We start from the raw sequence: 27,557 nt of genomic DNA on the forward strand, positions 1-27,557 counted from the left end.
TGTATGTGTGTGTGTATCTGTATAGTTGCTGGTCTGATAACGCCTCCAGAAACCGTCAGCCACATTTCGGGATCACAACTGGGAAACTCACAGCATGATTCACCTCTGCTGCCATCTCAAAATAGGATCTTACCTCCTCGTATTCAGCACTGCTGCCATCCTTAATGCGAGATCAATGAATCTGGAAGACAAAAGTAAGGCTTTTTAAAAAAAAATGTTTATTACTTTAGCTGTTTCTGTGGATAGTGTGAAAAGCGACTTGGCAATTTTATTCTCTTTTTCAGAAGAGTATACTTTCTTTACTCACTAAAAAAAATGTACATAATCACAAATGCAGTTCGGTTCTGTACATTGGCATGTCAGTGAAATAAAACAGGTGTTGGAGTTTGACTCTATCTGACAAACCAAAGACATCTCTTAATTTATTGACAATTTTCGGGTTGGTTGGAGGGGTGGAATTGCCGTTCCATGCTTATTCACTTTGAGAGAAAACATAATTCACTTTCTTGATGTAATTTATTATTCTGTGAGCAAAAGGCTGTTAGACAGTCTGGGTGTTCTGTAATCAGTGCGAGTGTGACTTCTTTATCACCTGATTGAAGCAGTTGCCTCTTTGGGAGATTTGCATCATAAATATTTAAATATTGTGACCCAAAACTATATTGTTCCACTTGGTGAATAATTAAGCAGCCACAACATATCATGTGATTTTTTTTTCCCTCATTGACTAAAACGTACAGTAGTTTTCAAAGTGACCAAATGAGGCATTTACTTGTTGAAATTTAAATGAAATTGTCAAATCATTTTCCTCATCTCTCATTTCTAGCTGGGCTAGCATTTACTGCTCATTCTTAATTGCCCTTGGGAAAGTGGTGGTGAGCTGCCTTCTTGAACCACTGCAGTCCCTGGAGTATAGATGCACTGACAATAGCCCTTTAAGGAGGATTTTGACCCATTGATATATTTCCAAGTCAGGATAGTGACTGACTCGGGTGGGGGATCTTGTAGGTGGTGACCTGGGAAAGATTTTCCTGATGTCACCCATAACTCCTGCTGCCAATAAAATGAAATCTGTGCTTCCACCCCCCGCCCCATCATCATTCTTGAGCCTTGCACAAGTTCGAATCATAGTTACTCTCTGCATTCTGTCCAGCCCCCCTCATGATCTTGAACACCTCTTTCAAACGTCCTTTCAACTGTCACGTCTTCCAGAAAGAAGAACAACTGTCCCAACTTCCCCAACCTACTTTTGTACCCCAGGTTCCTCACATTTAAATCCATTCTGGCGAATAACCTGAAGATGTTGCTGCTGACCTTCATAACCCACATCAGGTCATTGAACTTCTGTGACCTCCCCCCACCTCTGCCCAGTCCCTTCGTGCAGGCTCAATAAAGTGAGCACATACTGCCATCCTCTACTCAATTTTTCCTTTCATACCAGCCCTAGTCCCCTGTGGAAACATATTGCTTCTCCTTTTGAACTCCTGCGCTTATGCATCCAACACCACCTTGGAAATTTTGGGGAAGTTTCCCCCCTACCCTTAGGTATCTTGGCTGCTTCTCCTTGGAGCCAGCTTCTGCAGCAACAGTAACTGGAAGCTTCCTTACAATGAGCACAAACCACCCTTTCTGCAAGAGACAGGCTGCTTTTATGAGGGGTAGCCTGGGTGAAGAGGGTGCACTGCATTTGGCAGTGGGCTTCTGACTGAAAATACGTAGCTGAAGAGTCTGTGCTGCAGCCTCAGAGGGTCCAGGCCTGGGATCGTTGCAAATCCTAATGTGCTGTACCTGCCTGAAAATGGGAGCCATCCAATTTCCAACACAATATGTCAGGCCATGAGGAATCAACCAAGATTCCAGAAGTAGGGCTTGAATCCACCTCGTTCGTGAAGAAAAGATGTGACATGCGGTAAGCTACTGGCGTTCAAGGTTGTCAGATATTTTTCATACCTCCTGAGCCAGCCCCGCACTGGTTCATTCATGAACTAGGCACCAAAAGCAACAACTTCCATTTAAAGCTTGCAATATGGTGGCATAGCAGTTGGGTCACAGGACTGCTAATTCAGAGGCCTGGATTAATAATCTGAATGAGGTGAGCTCAAATCCCACTGTGGCAGCCTTGAGGAATTTAAATTCTAATAGTTGGATGTTTTGGAATGAGATGTTGATCAGAAAAACCAGTGGATTGTCAAAATGGCCCCTTGTATTTACTGATACACTTTCATCTGGCGTCCTTACCTGGCCTGTTAGTGAAGATCAATAATTTCAAGGTGAACATGCGTGAATTAAACTTGTCAGGCTGCAGGGATAGAAGAGAGAAATGGGCTTGATTGAGTTGGTAAGAGGAGAGCTGGCATTGGATTGATGGGCTGAATGGCTTACCTTCTGTTCTGTAATGACTCTGACTGCATAAAACATCCCACTTAAAATGCTTCTGTTCCCAGTTGAGCACTCAAGTGTGGGATAGATTTGTTTACTATTTCATTTGGGAAGACAGATGCAAACATTTTAACTTTGATGTAAATAAATTGGCTCTGAGCCAAACCTGATCTCTTTGGAAGGGGAGAAAGCCATGCAGTCGATTTGCCAATAAAAGAAAACAACAGTGTTTTTTTGTTCAGGTATATCTCGAGATGTATCCCTTGCTCGGCACAGATAAAGTACAAAGTGTCAAGCGAGCTTGTTGTTTGTCACAGGGCTTGCCAGCAATGATGCTAGGAGTGTGCCTTATCTTTTCAAACACGTGCTTCAATTGATGGGGACATTTGGTGCTCTGGATAACAGCCTGCTGACAATTGTGCGCAAAACCATGTAATTTATTGATGTGACATACGTGTTTGGTGAAGATTAGCGTCTCTTCCCAGCTTCTTTCAGAAAGACTCGTAAACCAGAAAAACAAGTACAACCCCGCCCCCCCCCCCCCAACCACTTCCCACGTTCTCCAACCCTTTTTGGACTCTTGCTCTGCATCCAATTCAATAAGCACCAGAAGTATGTGAAAGGCAGTGTGAGACTTGGGCAGGAGGGTGAGGGGAACAGCATGGTCTTTCTTGCAGGTTGCGGAAGGGCCCCTACACTCCCTGAATAATGCCCTCTCGAGATAACACCTGTTGTTTTAGAAACCAGACAGAGCTCGCAAGGTCTAACTGATCTGACCAATCTGTGTCCACGCTTCTCCGTTCCGTTCTCTGTTCTGTAATAGCGCCTTGAACCCACTTGCCTTCTATTCCAAATGGGTGGCACGGTGGCTCAGTGGTTAGCACTGCTGCCTCACCGCACCAGGGACTCAGGTTCGAATCTACCTTTGGGTGGGGTTTGCATGTTCTCCCTGTGTCAGTGTGGGTTTCCTCGGGGTGCTCTGTTTCTTTCCACAGTCCAAAGATGTAAAGGTCAGGTGGCTCTGCCAATGCTAAATTGCCCACAGTGTCCAGGGGTGTGAATCATAGAACTCCTACAGTGTGAAAGCAGTCCATTCAGCACATCAATCCTCTGAAGAGCGACCCACTCCATCCCCGTTATCCTGTATTTTCCGTGGCTAGTGCACCAAACCTTCCCATCCCTGGACATGATGCTCTGCAGGTGCACTGTGGTAAATGTGAGGCTATGGGGTTAGGCTGCGAGGCTGGGTCTGGGTGGAATGCCCTTTGGAGGCTCTGTGCAGATTCAGTGGGACTGAATGGCCTCTTTCTGCCCAGTAGGAATTCTCTATATTGGATTGGAGGTTGGCAGAATTGAAGGCTTTGCATTGAAACATGGTCAACTTTCCAAATACAGGGCGCAATTTACGCTGTCCCGCCGCAACCCATTTGCGACAGGGTTGAGGGGGACAGTGAGGGGTACATTAAATCAGAAAGACAACAGGAAGGGTAAGGGGCCCCCGACCTTTCTCATGCACCCCCTCTGATTTAGAGCTTTGGTTCGGCCCGTCCACCAGATGCTGCTAGATAAGGCCCCAGGGCGAGTAATGAATGCCTCCTTCTCCAGGAGAGGTCCCAAAGGTCAGGAAGGATTGCCCTGTCTTTGGAGCCGCAACCCCACTGCACCCCCCCCCCCCCCCCCGACCCCAATAGACAGATGAGTAGAGCACCAGAGGGTGGTAGCTACCCCCCGACACTCCCACACCCTCCCCTGCCCCTGTGTTCCAGGCTTTGCACATGCTCATTTCCACCAGTTGGCAAGCAGCAGGTCAAAAGTCACTAAGATGTGCCAGGTTAGGTTGGAAAAGAATTGGATGGCAACGTTGGATGACCTTTTTTCAAAATAAGCTTGCATTTATGTAGCACCACTCCCCAGCTCAGAATGTGTCTGCCTGACTTCCTGGCCAATGAACTGTAGTCCCTGTTGTGACGCTGGGAAGGTAACAACAAATGTTTGAGCACTGAAACTCACACAAATGGCAGTGAGACCCTGACAAGACTGTATGTTGTATTGAGGTGTGTTCTGGGATCTATAATAGCCCAGACCCTCTGATCTTCAGGTTGTCAGAAACTGGTTGTACCCTCTGTGGTGCACATTGGGACCACTGACCACATGCTAACTCTCTGGGAATTTGAAACTTCCAGCAGCCAGAACCCGCTAAACAAGTGTCTGGTTCTGAATTGGTGCCAACTCATGGCCATCTACAAAACTGACCTCCCCAACTCACCACTGAGCACCCCAATCAGTCACATTGAGCCATCCATTTCTCCCCTCTGCCCTTCATTCCTGCAAACCCAATCTGAATCCCCACCCAGCCTACTCAACTCAATCCAGTGTCATCCGTCTGTATACCAAATATGGTATGCAACAGCGACTGCTGTAAAATGGGAATGATTTCTGCCTTTTTAGATGATTCAGGCCATTACTTCTCCTGTTTCTGATTCCATTAAACAGTGACCACATTTCTAAAAGGTGGTAAGGTAGTTCTTTGATGAAAGGATGTTGAGACATCCTGTAGCCATTTACCACTGTATAAATGTGCGTGTGTATATGTGTGTGTGTGTGTATGAGTGTGATCACTGAGTGTGTTGTTGTAAATGAGAGTACTGAGTATGTGTGCGTGCATGTGCGATAACTGTATATGTTTGCCTGGGTGAGCGTGAACACTGTGTACATGTATGTTTGTGAATGCTGAGTGTGTGAAAATGAAATAAAAGAAAGATTTCAACATGCATTGGCCTTCACAGTTTATATAAGATAACAGTACTTCACAATGAAATATTGTTCTTCTCAGGGCAAAAATGATAACATGAGCCTGCTCTTCTTGTTCAACTAATATCACTGAGCATAACTTGAACACTTTGCAAAGAGGGCCATTTTTAAATCTCAGGAATCTTCAGACTGTAAAGATAATTTTCATAAAACTGGTCTCAAAGTAAACCACTTTGTCCCAGGGATGCCATCTGGGGGGTAAAAGAGCAGTCAACATTTCGGGTATTACCCTTCTTCAGTTTCAGTCCGGAAGAAGGCTAATACCGGAAACATTGAATGCTCCTTTACCCCTCTTTTACTGGCCTGCAGTGTTATTCCAGCCTCCTGTTTGTCTACCTTGGATTCCAGTTTTTTTGTCTCTTGCAGGGAGGACCTGATCGCTACCTTCAGAGGGCCAAGTCAGGGATTAAATAGCAAAGATCCAAACCCAACATGATCAAATAGATCAGAGATAATGGGAACTGCAGATGCTGGAGAATCCAAGACAACAAAATGTGAGGCTGGATGAACACAGCAGGCCAAGCAGCATCTCAGGAGCACAAGGGTCTAGGCCCGAAACGTCAGCTTTTGTGCTCCTGAGATGCTGCTTGGCCTGCTGTGTTCATCCAGCCTCACATTTTGTTGTCCATGATCAAATAGATACTGTGTTTTCAGACTCTTTTGAGGATTTTAAACTGGAAAATTATCATTCATGTTGTTGAAGTTTGAACAATTAACAGGTAGTCTCCAACTACACACTGTGTTATTAACTGAAGTGTTAACTTAGTTTATGTTAAAACAGGTAATTTTTCTCACAAAAATATCATAGGATTGTATAGACAGAAAAGAAAGCTCCAAGTTGATTGCAGTTTTCACTGGAGGAGAGTGGGTGTGGATGGCAATCCAATAATGACTCTCAAAAATTGTAGGAAGTTGAGAGAGAGTAAATAATACAATATATTGACAAATTACTGAGAAAAGGACAAAAACTGAGGGTCATAAGGTAAGGCGACAGGCAAACAAACTTTTACCAGGAACGGCTTGAGATGTAGTAAGTGTATACTCCTTTAAAAAGGGTCATGTAGTTGAAAGGATAATTAACAGAATGTTATGGAGAAAGGCCAGGAAAATGAGATTGAAGTTGACGGTCTACTGGGTAATAGACAGCTAAAAAACAGGCATGTTACAGGATCATGGAGCTTGGAAACAGACCGTTCGGTCTAGCCAATCCATGCCGAACGTAATCCCGAGCTAACCAGTCCCACCTGCCTGCTCCTAGCCCATATCCCTCCAAATGTTTCCTATTCATGTACTTATCCAAATGTCTTTTAAATTTTGTAATTGTACCCATATCCACCACGTCTTCAAGAAGGTTGTTGCACATGCGAACCACCGTCTGTGTAAAAAATTTCCCCCCTGCCTTTTTTTAAATCTCTCTCCTCTCACCTTAAAAAATGTGCCTGTCAGCCTTAAATTCTCCCGTCCTTGGGAAAAGACAATTACCATTAACTTTATCTATGCCCTCATGATTTGATAAACTTCTATAAGGTTTCATCTCCCAACTTCCTATGCTCCAGCCTTTCTTTACAACTTTGTTGAAGCTTTTCATATTGCACTCATCAGGACACTTTGCAAGAATGCCAAAATTCATTGGGAACAATTGTTATGTGTCTCTTTTTCCTGTAACAATAATGTAGGTAGCATCAGTTATAAAGCCAGGACCTGCACAGGGCAACGGGCTGCAGAGCTCTTCTGTGTTAAGATCAGCAATCAGCAATTTGGCATGTCAGCCTACAATTCTGTGTATGTGTGAGTGTGCGTGAGTCTGTGTGTGTGGGCGAGAGTGAGAGTGTGTGTTGCATCACCCGGGGAATTTCCTCTGCTTCCAAAGTTGCCATGCGATCTGTTATGTGCTCCTTTGAGGGCAGATGAGGTCTAATTCTCATGCCTAATGTGAATCCCCTAATTACAGAAAAAACACACGGTGATGGCACCAATGCAATAAAAAACATGTAGTTTCTCACCGAGTGTTATTCTTTCCCACGCAAAACCGAAACAGTGGACTGAACCAAACTGACTTGGTGAATTGCATGCTCATGTTTCTGAACCCACAAGTTCCAGGCTCAAGAGGGGGAGGGCTGCTTCAGAGCCAAGCTAACACTGAAATCTGTGGAAAACTGTAGAAACCAAATAAAAAGGCAATTTAGTAGAGTCATATAGCACGGAAACAGACCCTTCAGTCCGACGTGTTCATGCCGACCATGTTTACTAAATTGAACTAGTCCCCATTTGCCTACCAATACAGGCTGGTACATTCAATGTATAGCTGATGTTGATGAATGCCCAGATTCTATAATAACAATCCAGATCACTAATTAAACTTCTGCCACCCCAGGTCAAACAGCACATTCTTTCTGATGGAGTTGGTTGGCTCAGACCAAAGAATCCCTACAGTGTGGAAGCAGGCTGTTTGGCCCATCGGGTCCACACAGATTTTCTGAAGAGCAGCCCACCCCCACCCCCCCCCCCCCCCCCCCCCTTACCCTATTCCTGTAACCCTGCATTTCCCATGGCCAATCTACCTAACCTGAACTTCCTCAGATTGTGGGAGGAAACCCACACAGATGTTAGGAGGACATGCAAACTCCTCACCGACAGGGTGGGATCATACCCAGCTCCCTGGCACTGTGAAGCAACAGTGCTAACACTGAGCCACTGTGCCACGAGCTGTTGATTTGTGATGCACATTGATACCAACAGTGTAGGTTCAATTCCCACACAGGCTAAGGTCACAGAAGGACTCTGCTTCTCAACTTCTCCTCTTGCCCAAGGCATGGTTAACGTCAAGTTAAACAAACTCCAGTTGTCCCTCTGGAATGAGAGAGGTGAGATTTTGGTGACTTTACTTTTCCTTCTGATTGCCATCTCCAACCTGCTATTCTGGAGGGATGGCTGTTATCAAACAATGCACTCACAGCCCCATATATTTACTAACCAGCACTTAGCATTGCACTGCCTGTTAGAGGTGACTGACAGCAGCTCTGTTCTTTCCATAGTGCTCCTGGTGACAGCGGCAGGATCTGAGCAGTTGAATTGCTTCACCCAGACGCTGGAAGATCTCTATTGCTTCTGGACTGAAATGGACGATGGTGACCCCAGTGAATACCGACTGTCCTACCAGTACCTGTACCAGTACGTGATTGTCAATTACTCAGGGCTCCACTGCTTTCGCTCGGCCTGCGAAATGTGTTCATGACTAAATGCGTTCTTTTATCACGTGTGTTTGTACCCTGAATGGCACAGTGGTTCAGTGCACCGCGCCAAGGACACAGGTGTGATTCCATCCTCCACACTTCCTTTTATTAAAGAAGCCCCTATTTCTTTCACCAGGGGCAGCATGGTAGCTCAGTTGTTAGCACTGCCGCCTCAAAGTGCCAGGGACCCAGCTTCAGTTCCACCCTCAGGCAACTGTCTGTGTGGAGCTTGCACATTCTCCCTGTGTCTGCGTGGGTTTCCTCCCACAGCCCAAAGCTGTGCACGTTAGGGTGGCCTGGCCGTGCTAAATTGCCCATAATGCCCAGGGATGTATAGGGTGGGTGGATTAGCCATGGGAAATGTATGGTTACAGGCTTAGGATAGGGCTGTGGGTCTGGCTGGGATGCTGCTCAAAGGGTTGGTGCAGACACAATGGGCCAAATGGCCCAATTCCACAATTTAGGGATTTTTTGATTCTAGCTTTCATCTTTCCCAGGCTCACGGTCAATTTGTGTTACGTCCAAGTGACGTGGCTATTTAAATGCAAGTTGTGTCTACTGAGATTTTGGATGATGAACCAACAGAGGGCATTGGGATTGATTTTGAGCCTGCCTCTCCCCCTCTCCCCTTCGGAAACTAAACAGGTCAAAGCATCAAAATCGACATACCCACACATGTCCCCATGTTTAATGTTGGCCTGCCTTTCTGCAATATTTCTTAATTCTTCAGGGACGATAATGAGAAGAAAGAATGTCACCTTTCCGCACAAAGGATTGGCAGTAACATGAGCCGTTACATCTGCACACTTCCTACAATGGATGTTTCTCTCTTCGCTCCATTGGAAATTGAAGTGTCACTGAATTCGAGTGTGGCCATGACGAGACGGGTCATCTACATTAACAACATCGGTCAGTATGACTTAGTAGTGTACAGTAGTAACAGCCATTGTTCAATGGGTTGCGCTGTTCTTGGTCCAAGACTCACTCAAGGGACCTGCGCCATAAGTATGAGTGCCGCACTGTCAGAGATACCTCCTTTCTTACAAGACGTTAAATTGAGGTTCAGTCCATGTTCTCATGCGTCTGGGAATGATCTCAGAAAGATTCAAAGTGGAGCCCTGGCCTATAGTCACCAAGTAAAGATGATCTGATGGTTCTCATGATGCTGATTCTGGGATCTTGCTGTGTTTCCAACGTTACAATAAAGTCAAAGATAAAGAAGTGGCTCAGTGGTTAGCATGCTGCATTGCTGTGCCTGGGACCCAGGTTCGATTCCAGCGTCCGGCAACTATCTGTGTGGAGTTGGCATGTTTTCCCTGTGTCTGCATGGGTTCCCTCCGGGTGCTCCCATTCCCTCTCACAGTCTAATAATGTGCAGGTTAGGTAGATTGACCATGCTAAGTCGCCCTGTACTGTCCAGGCGTGAGCAGGCTACGTGGATAAACCATGCTAAACACAGTGTCCAGAGAGCACAGATTAGGTAGATTAGCCATGGTAAAATATAAGGTTATAGAGTAGGGGTGTTGGTCTGGGTGGGGTGTACACTGAAGAGCCAGTGCAGACTCAATGGGTCAAATGGCCTCTTTCGGCAATTTGGGGATTCTATAAATTCACTCTAGCCAGTACAGGAATTGTGCTGTTGGCATCACAAACCATCTAACCAACTACATTAAAATAAGGCCTTAAATGTGCTTTGCAGAGCAGCAACCCATTGTGAGAGACACGTAGAGAACTGCAAATCTCTTTTATAAAACAGACTTCAACTTCGTTGTTCCAAAGGTCCTTTCAGATTGGGTGACCGCTCTAAACAAAAAAACTGCTGTGTGATAAATCAAACAAATGTCTTCATAACCGTCTTTCACATTAAACTGTCTCAGCCTCTGCAGATAAATCTTTACAATGAATGACCTTCAAAGTGACTTCTCTCCAGCAACTAATGCTTATTCTGAATGAAGACTCATAGGTTTGATGGGCTGAAGGGCTTTTTCTGTGCTGCACGAGTCCATCAATGTCTCACCACGAGCAGAGCTCCGAATGCTCGGCCAATCTGTTTAGTGCTGACATTATTTGATTATAGAATGTAGGAAAGCAAAACATGAAACATCCATGTTTTTCATTGAAAAGTGCCTTGGGAATTGAATGCTCCCCAGTTTCACATCTCCTTTAACTCAGCCGTGATCTTATTGAATGTCGGGTGGAACAGAATTAAGGGGCTGAATGGACTCCTCCTGTTCCTGCATTCGTAACATACAAGTGGCAAAAATAAATCTCAAATTTTCTTCCCTCAGTTGTCTTAGATCCACCATCCAACGTGACAGTGCAACGGACCGGGAAGCCTGGCCAACTGCATGTGAAATGGTCAGCACCTCAGCTGAAGTACTTGGAAAACTCTCTGTTGTACGAAGTCAACTTTTCATCAGTTGGTTCCAATGTGCAAAAGGTAAGAGAGTCCACGGCCCGATGCTTGACTGAAAGACTCTTCCTCTCCATTCCTAGTTGATCTTGAGAAATCCCAGCCTGCAGGAAACGCTGGTTCAGGCTCACCTAGAGCGTTGTGTCTGCCATTGGGTACTGCATGTTTGGAAGCATATGAAGACACTTAGAGGGAGTGCGGAAAAGGTTAATGATATTGGCTCCTAGGCGGAAGGATAGATTGGAGGAGCTGACGACACTTCCCCTTACAAAAGAATAGGTTTGGGAGAAATTTCATAGAGGTGTTCCAAACTGTGAGGATTTAAGACAGAATAGATAGAGTCCTTGTCAGCAAAAAGATAAAGAACCACAAGACACTGGTTTAAAATGACTGGTAAAAGAAGCAAAAGCGACAAGAAGGGCATGAACATCTTTACGCAGCAAGTGCCATTGGAAAGATAGTGTTAAACTTGAAAAGGTTCACCCTGCCAACATCAGCAGGATTATTTCTCCATTAAAATGCAGCGCATGGAGGATGGCACAGGGTGAAGCTCAATCACATTCAGTGGTGTGTTTGGCTGGGAGGAATTATCCAATCATCTCCATTCTGTTTTCGGAGTAATACCATCATGCAATGAAGTTTTGTCACCATACCAATGAACACCAAGCTCCCCCCAAGATCCAAGTGAATGATTATCATGAGCTCCTCAACTGTGCAACATATAACAATTGGAGTTCAAATTGGGCAAATGCGAGGTGATGCATTTTGGAAGATCAAATTCAAGAGCAAACTATACAGTAAATGGAAAAGTCCTCAGAAAAATTGATGAACAGAGAGATCTGGGTGTTCAGGTCCATTGTTCCCTGAAGATGACAACGCAGGTCAATAGGGTGGTCAAGAAGGCATACGGCATGCTTTCCTTCATTGGACGGGGTATTGAGTACAAGAGCTGGCAGGTCATGTTGCAGTTGTATACGACTTTGGTTCGGCCACATTTGGAGTACTGTGTGCAGTTCTGGACGCCACATTACCAAAAGGATGTGGATGCTTTGGAGAGGGTGCAGAGGAGGTTCACCAGGATGTTGCCTGGTATGGAGGGTGCTAGCTATGAAGAGAGGTTGAGTAGATTAGGATTGTTTTCATTAGAAAGACGGAGATTGAGGGGGGACCTGATTGAGGTCTATAGAATCATGAGGGGTATAGACAGGGTGGACAGCAAGAAGCTTTTTCCCAGACTGGGGGACTCAATTACTAGGGGTCATGAGTTCAAAGTGAGAGGAGGAAAGTTTAAGGGAGATATGCGTGGAAAGTTCTTTACACAGAGGGTGGTGGGTGCCTGGAACGGGTTGCCAGCAGAAGTGGTAGACGCAGACACGTTAGCGTCTTTTAAGATATATTTGGACAGGTACATGGATGGACAGGGAGCACATGAACACAGACCGTTAGAAAATAGATGACAGGTTAGACAGAGGATCTTGAACGGCGCAGGCTTGGAGGGCTGAAGGGCCTGTTCCTGTGCTGTAGGTTTCTTTGTTCTTTGTTCTTTGTATTACCTTCTTTTATTTGTGCAGGTGGAGACCATCAAAGAGAAGACAGAATGCATCATTTTGAAGCTTGAATCTCAGACTGAGTACCTTGTCAGTATCCGTGCAAAGCCTGATGGAGTGTCCATAGACGGCTACTGGACAGCATGGTCCAAGCCTGTGTCTGCCATTACAGATTCAGGTAACAGAATTGTCTCTGCCTTTTCTGACAAATTGGAGGAGAGCATGCCTGGTGCAGAGAGGATCATAGAGGTTATATGGTTTATAAGTCCGTTTGAGTACATGAAAGGTCATGTCTTACCAAAGACAGGAGTTGTTTCATTATTGACTGGTGTTCTCAGCTGTGACAACATTTGTAGACATCTGAAATCTCAATGATAGGACATTTTTTCCCAAGTTTGCTTTTTCACCGAGAGTGCTGCCTTCTGAGAAGATGAGAGAACCCCAGGGAAAGACAGAGCCTCTCCTTCCTTGCTATTATTGATCCATGTTCTTTCACTTTCTTAAGCTGCTCCAAAGCAGACGTTGAAATGAATCCATTTGTGGATCCCCGAGTCTGGCTCCATTGCCTGCCCAAGATGGAAACTCTGAGGGTGTCCTTTCATGTTTAATCAGTGAAATTATTCCGCAACTATCAACAAAATCCGAATCAGTTGCCTGGATTCAATGTCTTTCGGTAGAGGGGTGATTTCAGTGCAGAAGGTTTTGTAATTCCACATGGGTTTACTGGGCTTGCCTATGCCTGTGGTTGTGTCAAAATGCAGCTACTTGATGTCAGTATTTGCCCTGTATTATAAAAACCTTCTGGCGAATTGATGAGATGATGGTACTTAAAAGTTGTTACTCATATTTCCCACCATTGGAACATCCCTTTCTGCCGTTTAGTCCCTTGTTGTAACATTGTGCTTACTTGTGAAAATTTCACATTTTCATCAAGGTTAACGTTGTGATCCCCTGCCTGCAGTTGCTTCGGTCCTAAGCCCTGATAATCGCCAGATCATCAATTTTTGTGTTGTTCCCAGAGGATCAAATATTGGCCAGGCCATTGGGAATAGCATCCCTGCTCTGTTATGTAATAGGCATCCTTTATATCCAATTGAAAGATTGGATGGAGTCTCCACTGAAGATCTCACTGAAAACTTAGAACCTTGGGCAACACCATATTGCCGTATGCTACAGTGGAGTATCCATGGGGAGGTGATGACCTAGTAGAATTATCCCTGCACTGTTATTACAGAGACCCAGGTTCAAATCACACCATAGCAGATGGTAGAATTCGAATTCAATTGAAAAGAAAATCCAGAATTAAGAATCCGATGATGACCATGAAACCACTGTTGATCGTCAGGGGGAAAAAAACCCATCTGGTTCAATAATGTCCTCCTTTAGGGAAGGAAACTGCCTTCCTTACCTGGACTTGCTGATGTGTGACTCACAGCAGTGTGGTTGACTCTCAACTGCTCTCTGGGCAATTAGGGACGGGAAATTAATGCTGAACATAGCCAGCAATGCCCACATCCTGTGAATGAAAAAATAAACTCAGACCTTTTTTACTTTAAAAGGAACAGGTAGATAACAAAACGAAGTTGAAAAGGGGTGCCAGAACAAAGAGAGATAGAGAATGCGAATTCTATCCATCACCACCTGGGAGGATAGGAGAGGCAGGAAACCTCACAACCTTTAAAAAGTTGTGGATGAGCACTTGAAATGTCATAACCTTCCGAGCTCAGGGCCAAGTGCTGGAAAGTTAGATGAGAGTAGATAGATCGGCACAAACTTAATGGGCCCAAGGGCCTCTTCTACGCTGCATGACTTTGGAATTCTGTCATTTTCAGTCACTCTGGGGTCTGACCAGTGGATGAGGGCTATCTGGCTCAGGAGGGACCTGGCTGGGGTGTGGAGTGGGGAGGTGGGGTTTGGCTGGTGGGAAGGGGTTGTTCTGTCAGATGGAGAGTGAGGTGTATGGCTCTGCAGGGGCAGTGAGCGCGGGCTGCTGCAGGTTGTCTATCGGAAGTCCAACTTGGGGGGAACGCATAGTTGTGGGGAATGGAGTGTTTGGGGTGAAACAGGAGCGATCAGTTTAATAGTTACCTGGGAGTTAAGGTAGGTTTTTCAACCTCTAACACTTCCTGGGTGTCCGTTAAACTTGTGTGTCTGCCTGTGACGATGCAGTGGCTTTAAGAGGTTATTTTGTCCTTTCTTCTTAAAGAGTAATTGAACGAGAGGTGGTATTCTTCTGTTTTCTTTCAAAACAGTGCCTGAATGGGAAGTTCCAAGCTGTTTGTAAAGGAAGTAAATAGCTTGTGAGGCCTTGGGTTTTTTAAAAGTTAGGTCAGTAGAAGCAGCCTGGCTGTGTGTGGTGAGCTGTTACAGACTGGACTTTGTGGGGTGTTTTTTTTTTAGTTTTTAGGTTCAACTTTAAACAGTTACTGTTGTGGAGTTGAAGTAGAAGCTCCCTTTTCACTCTCTCAGTTACAACTAGTAGCTGGGGATTCTCTCTGCTACTGGGTTACCTGTGAGACAAATCTATTTTTTTTGGGTTTTCCTTTTGGCCAAGGGGTGTGCTTATGGAATGTTACTGTATTGGAACAGTTAATTAGTAAAAGTTATAGTAGCTATGACTCAGTTAAGCTTTCCAATAAAGGTGCTATTCTAAATTCCTTTGTCTTTAGTTATATTTTAACTACAGTGTTTAAATAAGTTGTGTTTTGCTTGACATTGATTAGTTTGATCAGTCGCATTGCAACTGGAACTTGACACTTTATATTTGGCTCCTAAATAATGGCACGGTGACTCAGTGGTTGGCACGGCTGCCTCACAGTGCCAGCAACCTGTGTTCGATTCCACCCTCGGGCGACTGTCTGTGTGGAATTTGCACGTTCTCCATGTGTCTGCGTGGGTTTCCTCCCACAGCCCACAGATGTCGACATTAGGTGGATTGACCATGCTAAAAAATGTCCAGGGGTGTACAGACTGGCTGGGTTAGACATTGGAAAGTGCAGGGTGACAAAAATAGGATAAGGCAGGGGAGTGGGACTGGGTGGGATACTGTTTGAAGGGCAGTGTGGACATGATGCTTCCACATTGTAGGGATTCTACAAATAAGTAAAAGTTAGGGTCTAGGCTACCTTCTAAAAATATTTTGAGGACATCTGGCCTGGACCAAAATAAATCTAAAACTGAAAAGGAAATTAGAAGTTGTAAGTTTTCTGTAATCACAAAGTACGTCCTAACAGTTTGCGATGTGTCTATATCATGAAACAACTGGATAACATAATCATGTGAATTAGTTTGAATGTAGTTGGATAATATAGTTATGAGTACTGGAATGTAAACTATGCAAACATAGTTGGGCAGAGATAGGGGTTAGTAAAATGTATTTTTATTTTGATTGAAAACTATCATTTGCAGGAATAATTGATTGGAAGTTTGCTCAGTGTAAAAATAGTGCCAAACCTTTGTTCTGTCAACAAAGATTTGACCTGAATGCCATTTCTGAATGCATACATCTCCCATGCATGCATGAATAAATATTTTAAACAAAGAAACCTGAGTCTGGTCTAAGAGGAAATAAGGGATTATATTCGCCCTTTCTGAACCACCCAACTTTAATGAGCTTTCTTGGAGGATTCCTGCCACAGAGCAGATTCCATGGCTGGAGCTGTGTGTGGGATTCTGCAGGATCCTGATGTACAACTCCAGTCTGTGTTGCTCCAGCAACTCTCTGGCTATTGCAATATCTGGGCCCATGTCACCATAACCTTAACATTACTATCATTTGAATAATTAAATTGAAGCAGTCATTGAACGTGGGCCCGAGGATTCCCACAGAAGGAGCAAGAGCATTATGTGATGAGGAGAGTCCAGCACAGTCCAACATGAGGTTGGGTTCAAAGTGCAGTTGGGTTCAAAGGGCAGGCTGAGAGGCCATCTGGGTTAAAATGGACAAACATCAAGTCAAAATGCCATTGGCAATGATAAACTTCCCTGAGATCTGGATTACGCAAACGTAGACAAAGTTAATAATCAAAAATCAAAATACTGGCTCCAAGCAAATTATAGCTTAAAAATTAAAATGTTTAAAAGAAATAGAAATTTTATTCTATGCAAAAACTTAAAGAGAATGCTATTAGCCTTTTAATCAGTACTGATAGGGATGTTGGATATGATATTCTACCCCAGCAGTTCCCCATAGATACCATGTTAAAGAAAACAGTAGGAGGATGCACTGTTGAGAACTTTGAATAATTCATAAGCTTTTTTTCCCGTTTTCCAGACTTGGATCCACTGATTCTCAGCTTGTCCTTAGTCCTTGTAGTGATCATTATGTTGCTGTTTCTGACCATCCTTATGACCCACCGCAGGTAACCGGCTTTTTCTCTCGGCAGAGTTAATCTAATAATTAATCTAGCAATTTTGGTGATAAATGAATGCGACTCCAGCTGGTAGCACGGCTGCCTCTCAATCAGAAGGTTGAAGGCTCATATCCCTCTCCAGAGAACTGAGTACTCAATCCTGGCAGGCCCTCCAATTCAGTGCTGTCAGCAATGCTGTCTATCAGATGAATTATTAACCAAAGCCTGTTTTCAGGCCGATGCAAGAGATTAACACAGTGGCTCAGTGGTTAGCACTCCTGTCTCACATCACCAGGGACTGGGGTTCAGTTCCACCCAGAGGCAACTGTCTCTGTTGCACATTCTCTCTGTGACTACACGCATTTCCTCAAGGTGCTCTGGTTTCCTCCCACAGTTCAAAGATGTGCAGGTTAGCTGGATTGGCTGTGCTAAATTATCCTTTAGAGGTCCAGGGATGGATTAGCTATGGGAAATGCAAAGTTATAGGGATACAGTAAGGAGGTGGGAGGGTCAGTGTGGAATTGATGGGCCAAATGGCCTGCTTCCACTTTGTAGGGATTCTATGATCTCACGGCAGTATCTCAAAGGACAAACAGAGAGGCAGCAACAGTGAAACATGTAAAATCCTCACAAGGAGTCAGCAGCTGGATATGAATGGGATGATTTCTCCAGGGCTTCAAGCTCTAGTTCCAGGTGACATAATCTCAGGAGAAAGAGCAGCTTAACTTGGCTTGATTGAGGAGGAATGTCTTCACTCAGAGGGTGGTGAACCATTGAAATTCTCTACATCAGAGAACTGCGGAAGCTCAGTCATGGGGCAACTTCAAGATGGAGATTGTTAGGTTTCTGGAGGCTAATGACATTAAAGGATATGGGGATGGTGCAGGAAAGTGGGATTGATGTCAACGTCAGCCATCCTATAGTTGAATGGTGGGGTGGGGGAATGGAGGACAGAATGGTCTCCTCTTGTTCCTGTAGGAATTAAAGATAGAGTTGAGCAGGTCCCTTTATCTCCAAGATCTGATCCAAATGTAGTGAAGATAAACCTTAACCTATTATGGGTGCGAGAAGTGGCTTTAGAACCATCTTCTGGATTCCAGAGAAACAAGCACTGAGCTTTCTGGAGTTTAGAACCCATTGGCAGTGTCACGTAGAAATACCACCAGTTTAGTGAGATAGGCACAAGGGAAATAACAGGAGCCAAAGTCTTACGGTCCACTCAGGACGACAAAAAGTGCATCTGACTGAACTGTCCTTCATCTCAAAATGCTTGGTACAAAAACAAAGGGAAGGGATCCATTACTAACACATGTCATTGATGTGTACCAGGAAATATTGCCACATCGTTAGATATTAACACAATAGGGGAAGTGACGGCCCAGTGGCATTGTTGCTGGACTGTTAATCCAGAGACCCAGGTAATGTCCTGGCACCAGGATTCGAATCCTGCCATGGCAGATGGTGGAATTTGAATTCAATTTTTTAAAAAAATCTGTAATTGAGAACCTAATGATGACCGCGAGCCTATTGTCGATTTGTATGGAAAACCCAATTTGGTTCACTAATGTCCTTTTAGGGAACGAAACTGCCATCCTTACCTGGTGTGGCCTACATGTGACTCCAGACCCACAGCGATGTGGTTGACTCTGAACTGCCCTCTGGGCAATTAGGGATGGGCAATAAATGCTGCCTAACCAGCGACGCCCTCATCCTGTGAAAGAATTTTTTAAAAATTACCTCAATTAGACACCAACTGAATCTTTTTCTTTCCTTTACAGAATGATCAAGGAAAAGATTTGGCCTCTGGTGCCCTCCCCTGAGAATATGTTTGATGGATTGTTCACTGTGTACAGGGGTAATTTCCAGGTAAAACACAGCTTTAAAACTGCGGAATATGGTTCCATGACTACATTTAATCCTTCTGGCTTAGTTTGCCACCTTTGTTATCAGCTCGAGTAGACTTGGGCAAAGCAAATGGTCACTGGATTTGGGATGGAAAGATTGGTTGATTGTGTTGTTCCCAAGAGTCCTGGACATAGATGGGCTCCTAAGCCCACCAGTTTCACAGAGGGGCAAAACTGAGGGTCATCTGCTTTTGCACTGACCCCATGGTACCATTCGGAGTTCAGCGGAGTTCTCTGCAGCCTCCCGGTTGGTTGAGAGACAATTATCCAAGATAACAAAAGCAGATATTCTGGTTGTAATGACACTGCTTTGTGGGAGCTTGCTGTGTTCAAAATGGTTGCCGTTGTTCCTCCATCCTCTACAGCGCCGAGACAACAATTGCATCCGGGTGGCCACTAAGTGCTTTGCAAAGTCACAAAGTCATCAAGTATTACAGTACGGAACAAGGCCCATCAGCCCATCGAGTCAGCACTGGTCATCAAGCATGGGTGGCACAGTGGTTAACACTGCTGCCTCACAGCACCGGGGACCTGGGTTTGATTTCAGCCTCAGGTGACTGTGTGGAGTTGGCACATTGTCCCCGTGCTCTGGTTTTCTCCCACAGTCCAAAAACATGCAGGTTAGATCACCATGCTCAATTGCCCCATAGAGTCCAGGGATGTGTAGGTTAGATGGATTAGCCATTAGAAATATGGGATTGCAGGGACAGGGCACGAGGTGAGTCAGGTTTGGATGCTCTTCAGAGAGTCAGTGTGGACTTGTTGGGCCAAATGGACTGCTTCCAAACTGTAGGGATTCTATGAGCAAGCACCTGTCTATTCTAAGATAACAAAGTGTGGAGCTGGATGAACACAGAAGGCCAAGCAGCATCTCAGGAGCACAAAAGCTGACGTTTCGGGCCTAGACCCTTCATCAGAGAGGGGGATGGGGTGAGGGTTCTGGAATAAATAGTGAGAGAGGGGGAGGCGGACCGAAGATGGAGAGAAAAGAAGATAGGTGGAAAGGAGAGTATAGGTGGGGAGGTAGGGAGGGGATAGGTCAGTCCTGGGAAGATGGACAGGTCAAGGAGGCGGGATGAGGTAGTAGGTAGGAAATGGAGGTGCGGCTTGAGGTGGGAGGAAGGGATGGGTGAGAGGAAGAACAGGTTAGGGAAGCAGAGACAGGCTGGGCTGGTTTTGGGATGCAGTGGGGGGAGGGGACGAGCTGGGCTGGTTTTGGGATGCAGTGGGGAGAGGGGAGATTTTGAAGCTTGTGAAGTCCACATTGATACCATTGGGCTGCAGGGTTCCCAGGCGGAATATGAGTTGTTGTTCCTGCAACCTTCGGGTGGCATCATTGTGGCAGTGCAGGAGGCCCATGATGGACATGTCATCAAGAGAATGGGAGGGGGAGTTGAAATGGTTCGCGACTGGGAGGTGCAGTAGTTTGTTGCGAACCGAGCGGAGGTGTTCTGCAAAGCGGTCCCCAAGCCTCCGCTTGGTTTCCCCAATGTACAGGAAGCCACACCGGGTGCAATGGATACAATATACCACATTGGCAGATGTGCAGGTGAACATCTGCTTGATGTGGAAGGTCATCTTGGGGTCTGGGATGGGGGTGAGGGGTGAGGTGTGGGGGCAAGTGTAGCACTTCCTGCGGTTGCAGGGGAACGTGCCGGGTGTGGTGGGGTTGGAGGGCAGTGTGGAGCGAACAAGGGAGTCACGGAGAGAGTTGTCTCTCCGGAAGGCAGACAAGGGTGGGGATGGAAAAATGTGTTGGGTGGTGGCGTCGGATTGTGGATGGCGGAAGTGCCGGAGGATGATGCGTTGTATCCGGAGGTTGCTGGGGTGGTGTGTGAGAATGAGGGGGATCCTCTTTGGGCGGTTGTGGCGGGGGCGGGGTGTGAGGGATGTGTTGTGGGAAATGCGGGAGACGCGGTCAAGGGCATTCTCGACCATTGCGGGGTGAAAGTTGCGGTCCTTGAAGAACGTGGACATCTGGGATGTGCGGGAGTGGAATGCCTCATCGTGGGAGCAGATGTGGCGGAGGCGGAGGAATTGGGAATAGGGGATGGAATTTTTGCAGGCGGGTGGGTGGGAGGAGGTGTATTCTAGATAGCCGTGGGAGTCAGTGGGCTTGAAATGGACATCAGTCTCTAGCTGGTTACCTGAGATGGAGACTGAGAGGTCCAGGAAGGTGAGGGATGTGTTGGAGATGGCCCAGGTGAACTTGAGGTTGGGGTGGAAGGTGTTAGTGAAGTGGATGAACTGTTCGAGCTCCTCTGGGGAGCAAGAGGCGGCGCCGATACGGTCATCAATGTAACGGAGGAAGAGGTGGGGAAGAAGGGACGTCCAGTCCCGATACACCTGTATTCCTCATGCAGATGGCCTCAAGGCCCTCCGCTTCTTCCTGTCCCGCAGGCCCGACCAATCCCCCTCCACCGACGCACTCATCCGCCTAGCCGAACTCGTCCTCACCCTCAACAAATTCTCTTTCGATTCCTCCCACTTCCTACAGACTAAGGGGGTGGCCATGGGCACCCGCATGGGCCACAGCTATGCCTGCCTCTTTGTAGGTTACGTGGAACAGTCTCTCTTCAGCACCTACACTGGCCCCAAACCCCACCTCTTCCTCCGTTACATTGATGACCGTATCAGCGCCGCCTCTTGCTCCCCAGAGGAGCTCAAACAGTTCATCCACTTCACTAATACCTTCCACCCCAACCTCAAGTTCACCTGGGCCATCTCCAACACATCCCTCACCTTCCTGGACTCTCAGCCTCCATCTCAGGTAACCAGCTAGAAACTGATGTCCATTTCAAGCCCACTGACTCCCATAGGTACCTAGAATACACCTCCTCCCACCCACCCGCCTGCAAAAATTCCATCCCCTATTCCCAATTCCTCCACTTCAGCCGCATCTGCTCCCAGGATGAGGCATTCCACTCCCGCACATCCCAGATGTCCACGTTCTTCAAGGACCGCAACTTTCCCCCCACAGAGGTCGAGAACGCCCTTGACCGCGTCTCCCGCATTTCCCACAACACATCTCTCACACCCCACCCCCGCCAAACCGCCCCCAGAGGATCCCCCTCGTTCTCACATACCACCCCACCAACCTCCAGATACAACGTATCATCCTCTGACACTTCCGCCATCTGCAATCCGACCCCACCACCCAAGCCATTTTTCCATCCCCACCCTTGTCTGCCTTCCGGAAAGACCACTCACTCCGTGACTCCCTTTTCCGCTCCACACTCCCCTCCAACCCCACCACACCCGGCACCTTCCCCGACAACCACAGGAAGTGCTACACTTGCCCCCACACCTCCCCCCTCATCCCCATCCCAGGCCCCAAGATGACCTTCCACATCAAGCAGATGTTTACCTGCACATCTGCCAATGTGGTATATTGTATCCATTGCACCCGGTGTGGCTTCCTGTACATTGGGAAACCAAGCAGAGGCTTGGGGACCGCTTTGCAGAACACCTCCGCTCGGTTCGCAACAAACAACTGCACCTCCCAGTCGCTAACCATTTCAACTCCCCCTCCCATTCCTCAGACGACATATCCATAATGGGCCTCCTGCAGTGCCACAATGATGCCACCCGAAGGTTGCAGGAACAGCAAGTCATATTCCGCTTGGGAACCCTGCAGCCTAATGGTATCAATGTGGACTTCACCAGCTTCAAAATCTCCCCTTCCCCCACCGCATCCCAAAACCAGTCCAACCTGTCTCTGCTTCCCTAACCTGTTCTTCCTCTCACCCATCCCTCCCTCCCACCTCAAGCCGCACCTCCATTTCCTACCTACCACCTCATCCTACCTCCTTGACCTGTCCGTCTTCCCTGGACTGACCTATCCCCTCCCTACCTCCCCACCTATACTCTCCTCTCCACCTATTTTCTTTTCTCTCCATCTTCGGTCCGCCTCCCCTTCTCTCCCTATTTATTCCAGAATCCTCACCCCATCCCCCTCTCTGATGAAGTGTCTAGGCCCGAAACGTCAGCTTTTGTGCTCCTGAGATGCTGCTTGGCCTGCTGTGTTCATCCAGCTCCACACTTTGTTATCTTGGATTCTCCAGCATCTGCAGTTCCCATTAGCACCTGTCTATTCTAACCCAGTTTCCCAGCACTTGGTCCATATGCTTGTGTGCTACAGCTTTTCAAGTGTTCATCTAAATATTTATTAAAATTATATTGGTTCCTGCCTCTCCCAGCCTTTCACAAAGTGCCTTCCAGATACAAATTCTTTAATGCCCTCCAATCTTTTAGCCCACCACTGTGAATCTATGCCTTCTGGTAATTAATCCCTTTACTGAGGGGAACAGTTTCTCCCTATTGTAACACAGATTGTGGGAGAATCCCAGCAGGTCCGGCAGCATCCGTAGGGAGAGGAACAGTTAACGTTTCGGGTTCCAGTGACTGTTTAGAAGTAGATTCGAAACGACAACTCTGTGTTTCTGTCTCCACAGAGGCTGTTGGACCTCCAGGTTCTCTCTGGAAATTTTGCTTGTCTCGATTTCAAGCGTCTGCAATTATTTGCTGTATTTTATTCACACCGACCGAACCTATACCACTTGTAATAACAAAATGTGGAGCTGGATGAAAGCAGCAAGCCCAGCAGCATCTTAGGAGCAGAAAAGCTGATGTTTCGGGCCTAGACCCTTCCTTGTAATTTGTGTGGGTCTCAGCTGGAACCTTCAACCTTCTCAGCTCCAACCCGAACTTCTGTTTGTTGTGCAGATGTAAAGATTACTCTATAAGCCTGCAATGTATGGAAGGGGAGGCCTGCTAGTGGGAAGCAGTATTGAGTGGAGCAATACTGAGAGAAACCTTGCAATAATTTAGGAACTTGTTGCATGACTTCATGTGAGACATTGATGGGGGAGGTGCGCAGTGAAATGCCGATTCCTTCTTTGGAAATAATCTTTCTCGCCGATACCAATCAGTCCTCTAACCGACCACGATTTTGTTTGCCTCTACAGGAGTGGCTCAATTGGAGCAGCGCACAAATCTGGTGGAATCTGCAATTTTTCAGCACCGATGAGCCAGCCACCACGCTGGAGATCCTGTCTGAGACAAAGACGTATTGTCCCGGTCTGCCCGCAATCAAACATCAGGAGGCCTTCCTAGGTGAGCGAAGCTTCCTGGTGTCCAGGCCCAACCCATTCAAGCTGCAGCGGAATGAGGGCTTGCTGGAAGCACCCGACGCCAGGGAGGTCTACGTTGTCTTGAATCAGAATTTCTTCCCTGGTCGCCCCTCCCTGTCTGACAGCTGCAGTCTCGCACAGAGCAGCAACGATGTCTCAGAGGAGGAGATGCCTTTGAAGTTGTTGTTTGAGAGCTCCAGACCGGGTTCCGAGGAGGACAGGTCTTCCATTGGAGAGAACTCTTCGCAGCAAGACTGCATCTCGCGCCAGTCATCGCTGTCGAACAGGATCGAGGCAGGGAGTCCTGAGACACGGATAGCTTTTGACTATGCTAAGTATGATCCCAGTGGACGATTACTTTACCTGAATCCATTAAGGTTCAAGTGGGAGAGTGACAGAAATTACCTTCTGATGTCAGACTCTGGGATCTCTGCTGATTTCAGTACCACAGACATCCCATCACATGGGGACATAGCAAGCTCATACACAAATCTTTACAAGAGGGATGATCTTCCAAAGTGCCTACAGATCATACATCCAGAATCTTGAGAGCCACTCAACTGGGCATGAAGCATCTTTACTGACCACTTTCTTTCGACGCTCTCGGGAGTGAATGGGAGCTGACTTACAGCTAAATTCAAATTGGTAGGGACTCAGGGTGGTGTGTTGTAACATGTACTTCATTTGAGCTGAAAGATTACGATGAGCAAATTTGTTTCCATGCCCGGCTGACAACGTAACGTGCCACACCAATCTGAAGGTGAACAAACAGCAGGACTGAGACCTTACTCAGACCAAAGGGAGTAGCACGGGGCTTTAGAGAGAGCTACTGGTTGCGACGGACCCGGTTCCCCTTGGAAAGTGTCCATCTAATTTCATGAGGAGTGGAGGGGCAGGAGAGAGCGGGTAGATGGAGGAGGCAGGGGCATCTACTTGCTGCAGAGAAAGAGGAGGGGTGCCAAGGTCAGTCCCTGGTCAGAGAGTGTTCACTTTGGAGAAGAAACCAGAGAATGTGAAGGCAAACCCGTTATCTTGAGTACACTGATGGCACTATCTCGACTAAAGTGTTTTAATGTACAGTGACATTAAAATGGGAAAGACTATCTGGGTTTTGAGGTGTATGAACATAGATCAGGAAGGCCCTACATCAACCACTCCCCCAACACAACACGCACACAAACAAATACACATACACACTCTCAAATATACTCTCTCTCATGCGCACACTCTTTCATACACAGACACAGTCTCAAACATACACTGTCACATACTTTCTCATGCACCCACACACTCACTCTTGCACACTCACACTGTCTTACACTCACTTTCTCTCACACTCACACACACACCCATTCATACACAAACTCTCTCTCTCTCACACTCACACAGTCGTTCACACGTACGCAGTCTCTCACGCTAGTTCTGCTCTCCAAATTTGAGTCGAGCAGAAGACCCAACCATGATGGTCACAGTAGCTTGCACTGTCCAAAATAAGAGCAATGACTGACTGAAATAAGATGCTGAATGGAGGGGGAAGGGAGGACAAAAAGTTGGTGAGGAATGTGCCTCAGACTGCAGGAGAACAATTGTTTTTTTTCTTCACAACCACACAGTTTATCAGTTCTTAAAGTGCTGTCATGTCGATGACTAAACATTATCAGCAAAGAGTCTGTGATGGGGGATAGAGAGAAAAAATGTTGAATGTTGTGTTCTTCAAATCACAACACACCCACAGCCAAGTTCCAAAGAATTTTGAGGGGCCTTTGTAGGGTAGATTGAGTGAAGATACTATGGGTTTTGTTTGTTCTTGGATTCCCATGACACTTGGGTGTTTTGGATGAATAGAGGGTACAGAAGAAACTGTGAAATCTGTTCCCACTGTGACATGGGGAAACTTTAAAGTCACACATGAACACTGTTTGAGCAACTTAATGTGACTGGAAACACAAATTCATCACATTTTAATTCCTGTAGACTTATCATTAATGTAGCAGACTCCACGCTTTGTAAACCCTAATTGTTCAAAATTTTACGCATTATATACATTTCTAATGGCAGCTGACTGAATCACTTAGACAATCTTGCTTCAAATATTCCTCAGGTTTTGCAGAGTCTCTCAGCACAGTGCAGAAAAGACATTTCTCCTGTGCTCTGTTCCTTGTACATTTAATCTCGAAACTGCTGTCAGGCTGTCGGAAGAACAAAGGAGGTGTGACAATGGACACAGATGGTGCAATGAATCTCTATAGCATCACTGACATTTTTATACATCCTGTTCTGACACACCTCTGAAGTGGGTAGGACTGGAACCCAGGACTTCTAGCTCAACGATAGGGACACTACCTCCACACCATGAGAGGAAAGGTAAGTCACGCTCCCAAAATACAGGGGTTCCCAATTTACAAACATGCTCATCCTTACGAATGCTTTCTCAGTCAGGAATTTAATTTTAAAGATCTGATGTATGAAGATTTCCCATGCTTACAAATGACTCATTGCATACAACTTGACCTGCAAACGGACTCTGTTAGTGACCTGGGGACTAAGTTTGGTGGACAAATAGGCTGTTTCTAGACCTATTTGCTGAAGGTTCCTAATGCAGAGGGGAGCTAAATCCATCTTGTTTTACAGGGCTAAGTTAAATCATGTTCTTGTGGTTGTGATGTAGAATAAGATCTACATAATTGTGTGTCATAACACGACTGCGATAGCAATCCACTCAAGTGATGGCTCAATTTCCTGCTTATAACCAGAAAGCCATTTTGGCTCAAGGTGCACATTACTGTAAAACATAAAGACAAACAATATTTAGACACAGCAACTGTAGATAGTTAACGTTTCAGGTCATTGACCTTTTGTCAGACATAAGGAATTTCCTGATTTATTTCAGATTTCCGATATTCTGTGTCTTTGGTTTCACTGTAAAATTTAAACTTCTGTACATAAAAGGTTTTATTCTTATAGAAAGCATTTTTACAATGTTTAAAAAGTATTTTGTATAACAGTTGCCTATTTTGGATACTTTTCTATGAATAAAATTGATTGTTTTTTTTATATGCATTTTTGTTTCTGTCCCCTTTGTTAATTTTTTTGTTTCTTTTAACTCGTAAAAATCGATATCTCACTTCATACAGGACTGTAGCGCGTTCACTTTTAAGTTGTTCCATGTGTGGGCAAGATTGATTGTATTACCAATTATTGCATCGTTTAAAAATATACTTGTGCTGTTAATTACAAGTAAAAAGTTTATTTTTGTAATTAAAATTAAAAATCAGGAAAGAACTATGTCATCCATCCCTGAAGGAAATACCAGTAAAACTTGCAAATGACACATATACTGGCCTGACTTTGTCTTGTAAGTTTATTTAATCAATCTACATGGACATGTTATAATGCCGCTCTGGAGCAATGGGACGTAGACTCGTAAACTTGTACAGTGCAGAAAAAGACCCTTCGGGCCAACTTGTCCATGCTGACCAGATCTACTAAATTAATCTAATTCCATGTGCCAGCATTTGGCCCCTATCTCTCTAAACCCTTCCTATCCATAGACTCATCCAGATGCCTTTTAAATGTTGCTATTGTACCAGCCTCCGCCACTTCCTCTGGCAGCTCATTCCATACACGCACCACTCTTTGCATGAAAATGTAGCCCCTCAGGTCCCTTTCAAATCTTTTCCCTCTCACCATAAACCTAAGCCGTCTTGTTTTGGATTCCCCTACCCTGGGGAAAAGACCTTGTATATTCACCCTATCCATCCCCTTTGTGATTTTATAAACCTCTAT

The 27,557-nt window shown here is 45.8% G+C and overlaps 1 protein-coding gene across 2 annotated transcripts; it reads left to right on the forward strand.

The window, feature by feature from the left end:
* Positions 1 to 27,078, forward strand: epor (erythropoietin receptor). Of its 2 annotated transcripts, none has more exons than XM_048522179.2 (8): positions 1 to 194; positions 8,226 to 8,361; positions 9,154 to 9,332; positions 10,712 to 10,863; positions 12,408 to 12,561; positions 16,657 to 16,744; positions 18,514 to 18,601; positions 23,607 to 27,078. In XM_048522179.2, exons 1-8 carry the CDS (start codon positions 95 to 97, stop codon positions 24,318 to 24,320), a joined length of 1,611 nt encoding a protein of 536 aa, XP_048378136.2. In that variant the 5' UTR covers positions 1 to 94; the 3' UTR covers positions 24,321 to 27,078. The 2 variants fall into 2 exon arrangements, with proteins under 2 accessions (XP_048378136.2, XP_048378138.2); XM_048522181.2 differs by lacking the exon at positions 1 to 194 and adding an exon at positions 1,657 to 1,909.
* The last annotated feature ends 479 nt before the right edge of the window (positions 27,079 to 27,557 follow it).

The sequence above is a fragment of the Stegostoma tigrinum genome, chromosome 35, assembly GCF_030684315.1.
Source record: "Stegostoma tigrinum isolate sSteTig4 chromosome 35, sSteTig4.hap1, whole genome shotgun sequence".
Classification (NCBI taxonomy): Eukaryota; Metazoa; Chordata; class Chondrichthyes; order Orectolobiformes; family Stegostomatidae; genus Stegostoma; species Stegostoma tigrinum.

Excerpts from the sequence above, each read along its gene's own strand:
- epor (XM_048522179.2), top strand. The coding sequence starts at position 95 with ATGATTCACCTCTGCTGCCATCTCAAAATAGGATCTTACCTCCTCGTA. Across the intron at positions 195-8,225 it reads AATGAATCTGGAAGACAAAA|TGCTCCTGGTGACAGCGGCA; the intron begins GTAAGGCTTTTT and ends TTCTTTCCATAG. Across the intron at positions 12,562-16,656 it reads GTCTGCCATTACAGATTCAG|ACTTGGATCCACTGATTCTC; the intron begins GTAACAGAATTG and ends CCCGTTTTCCAG.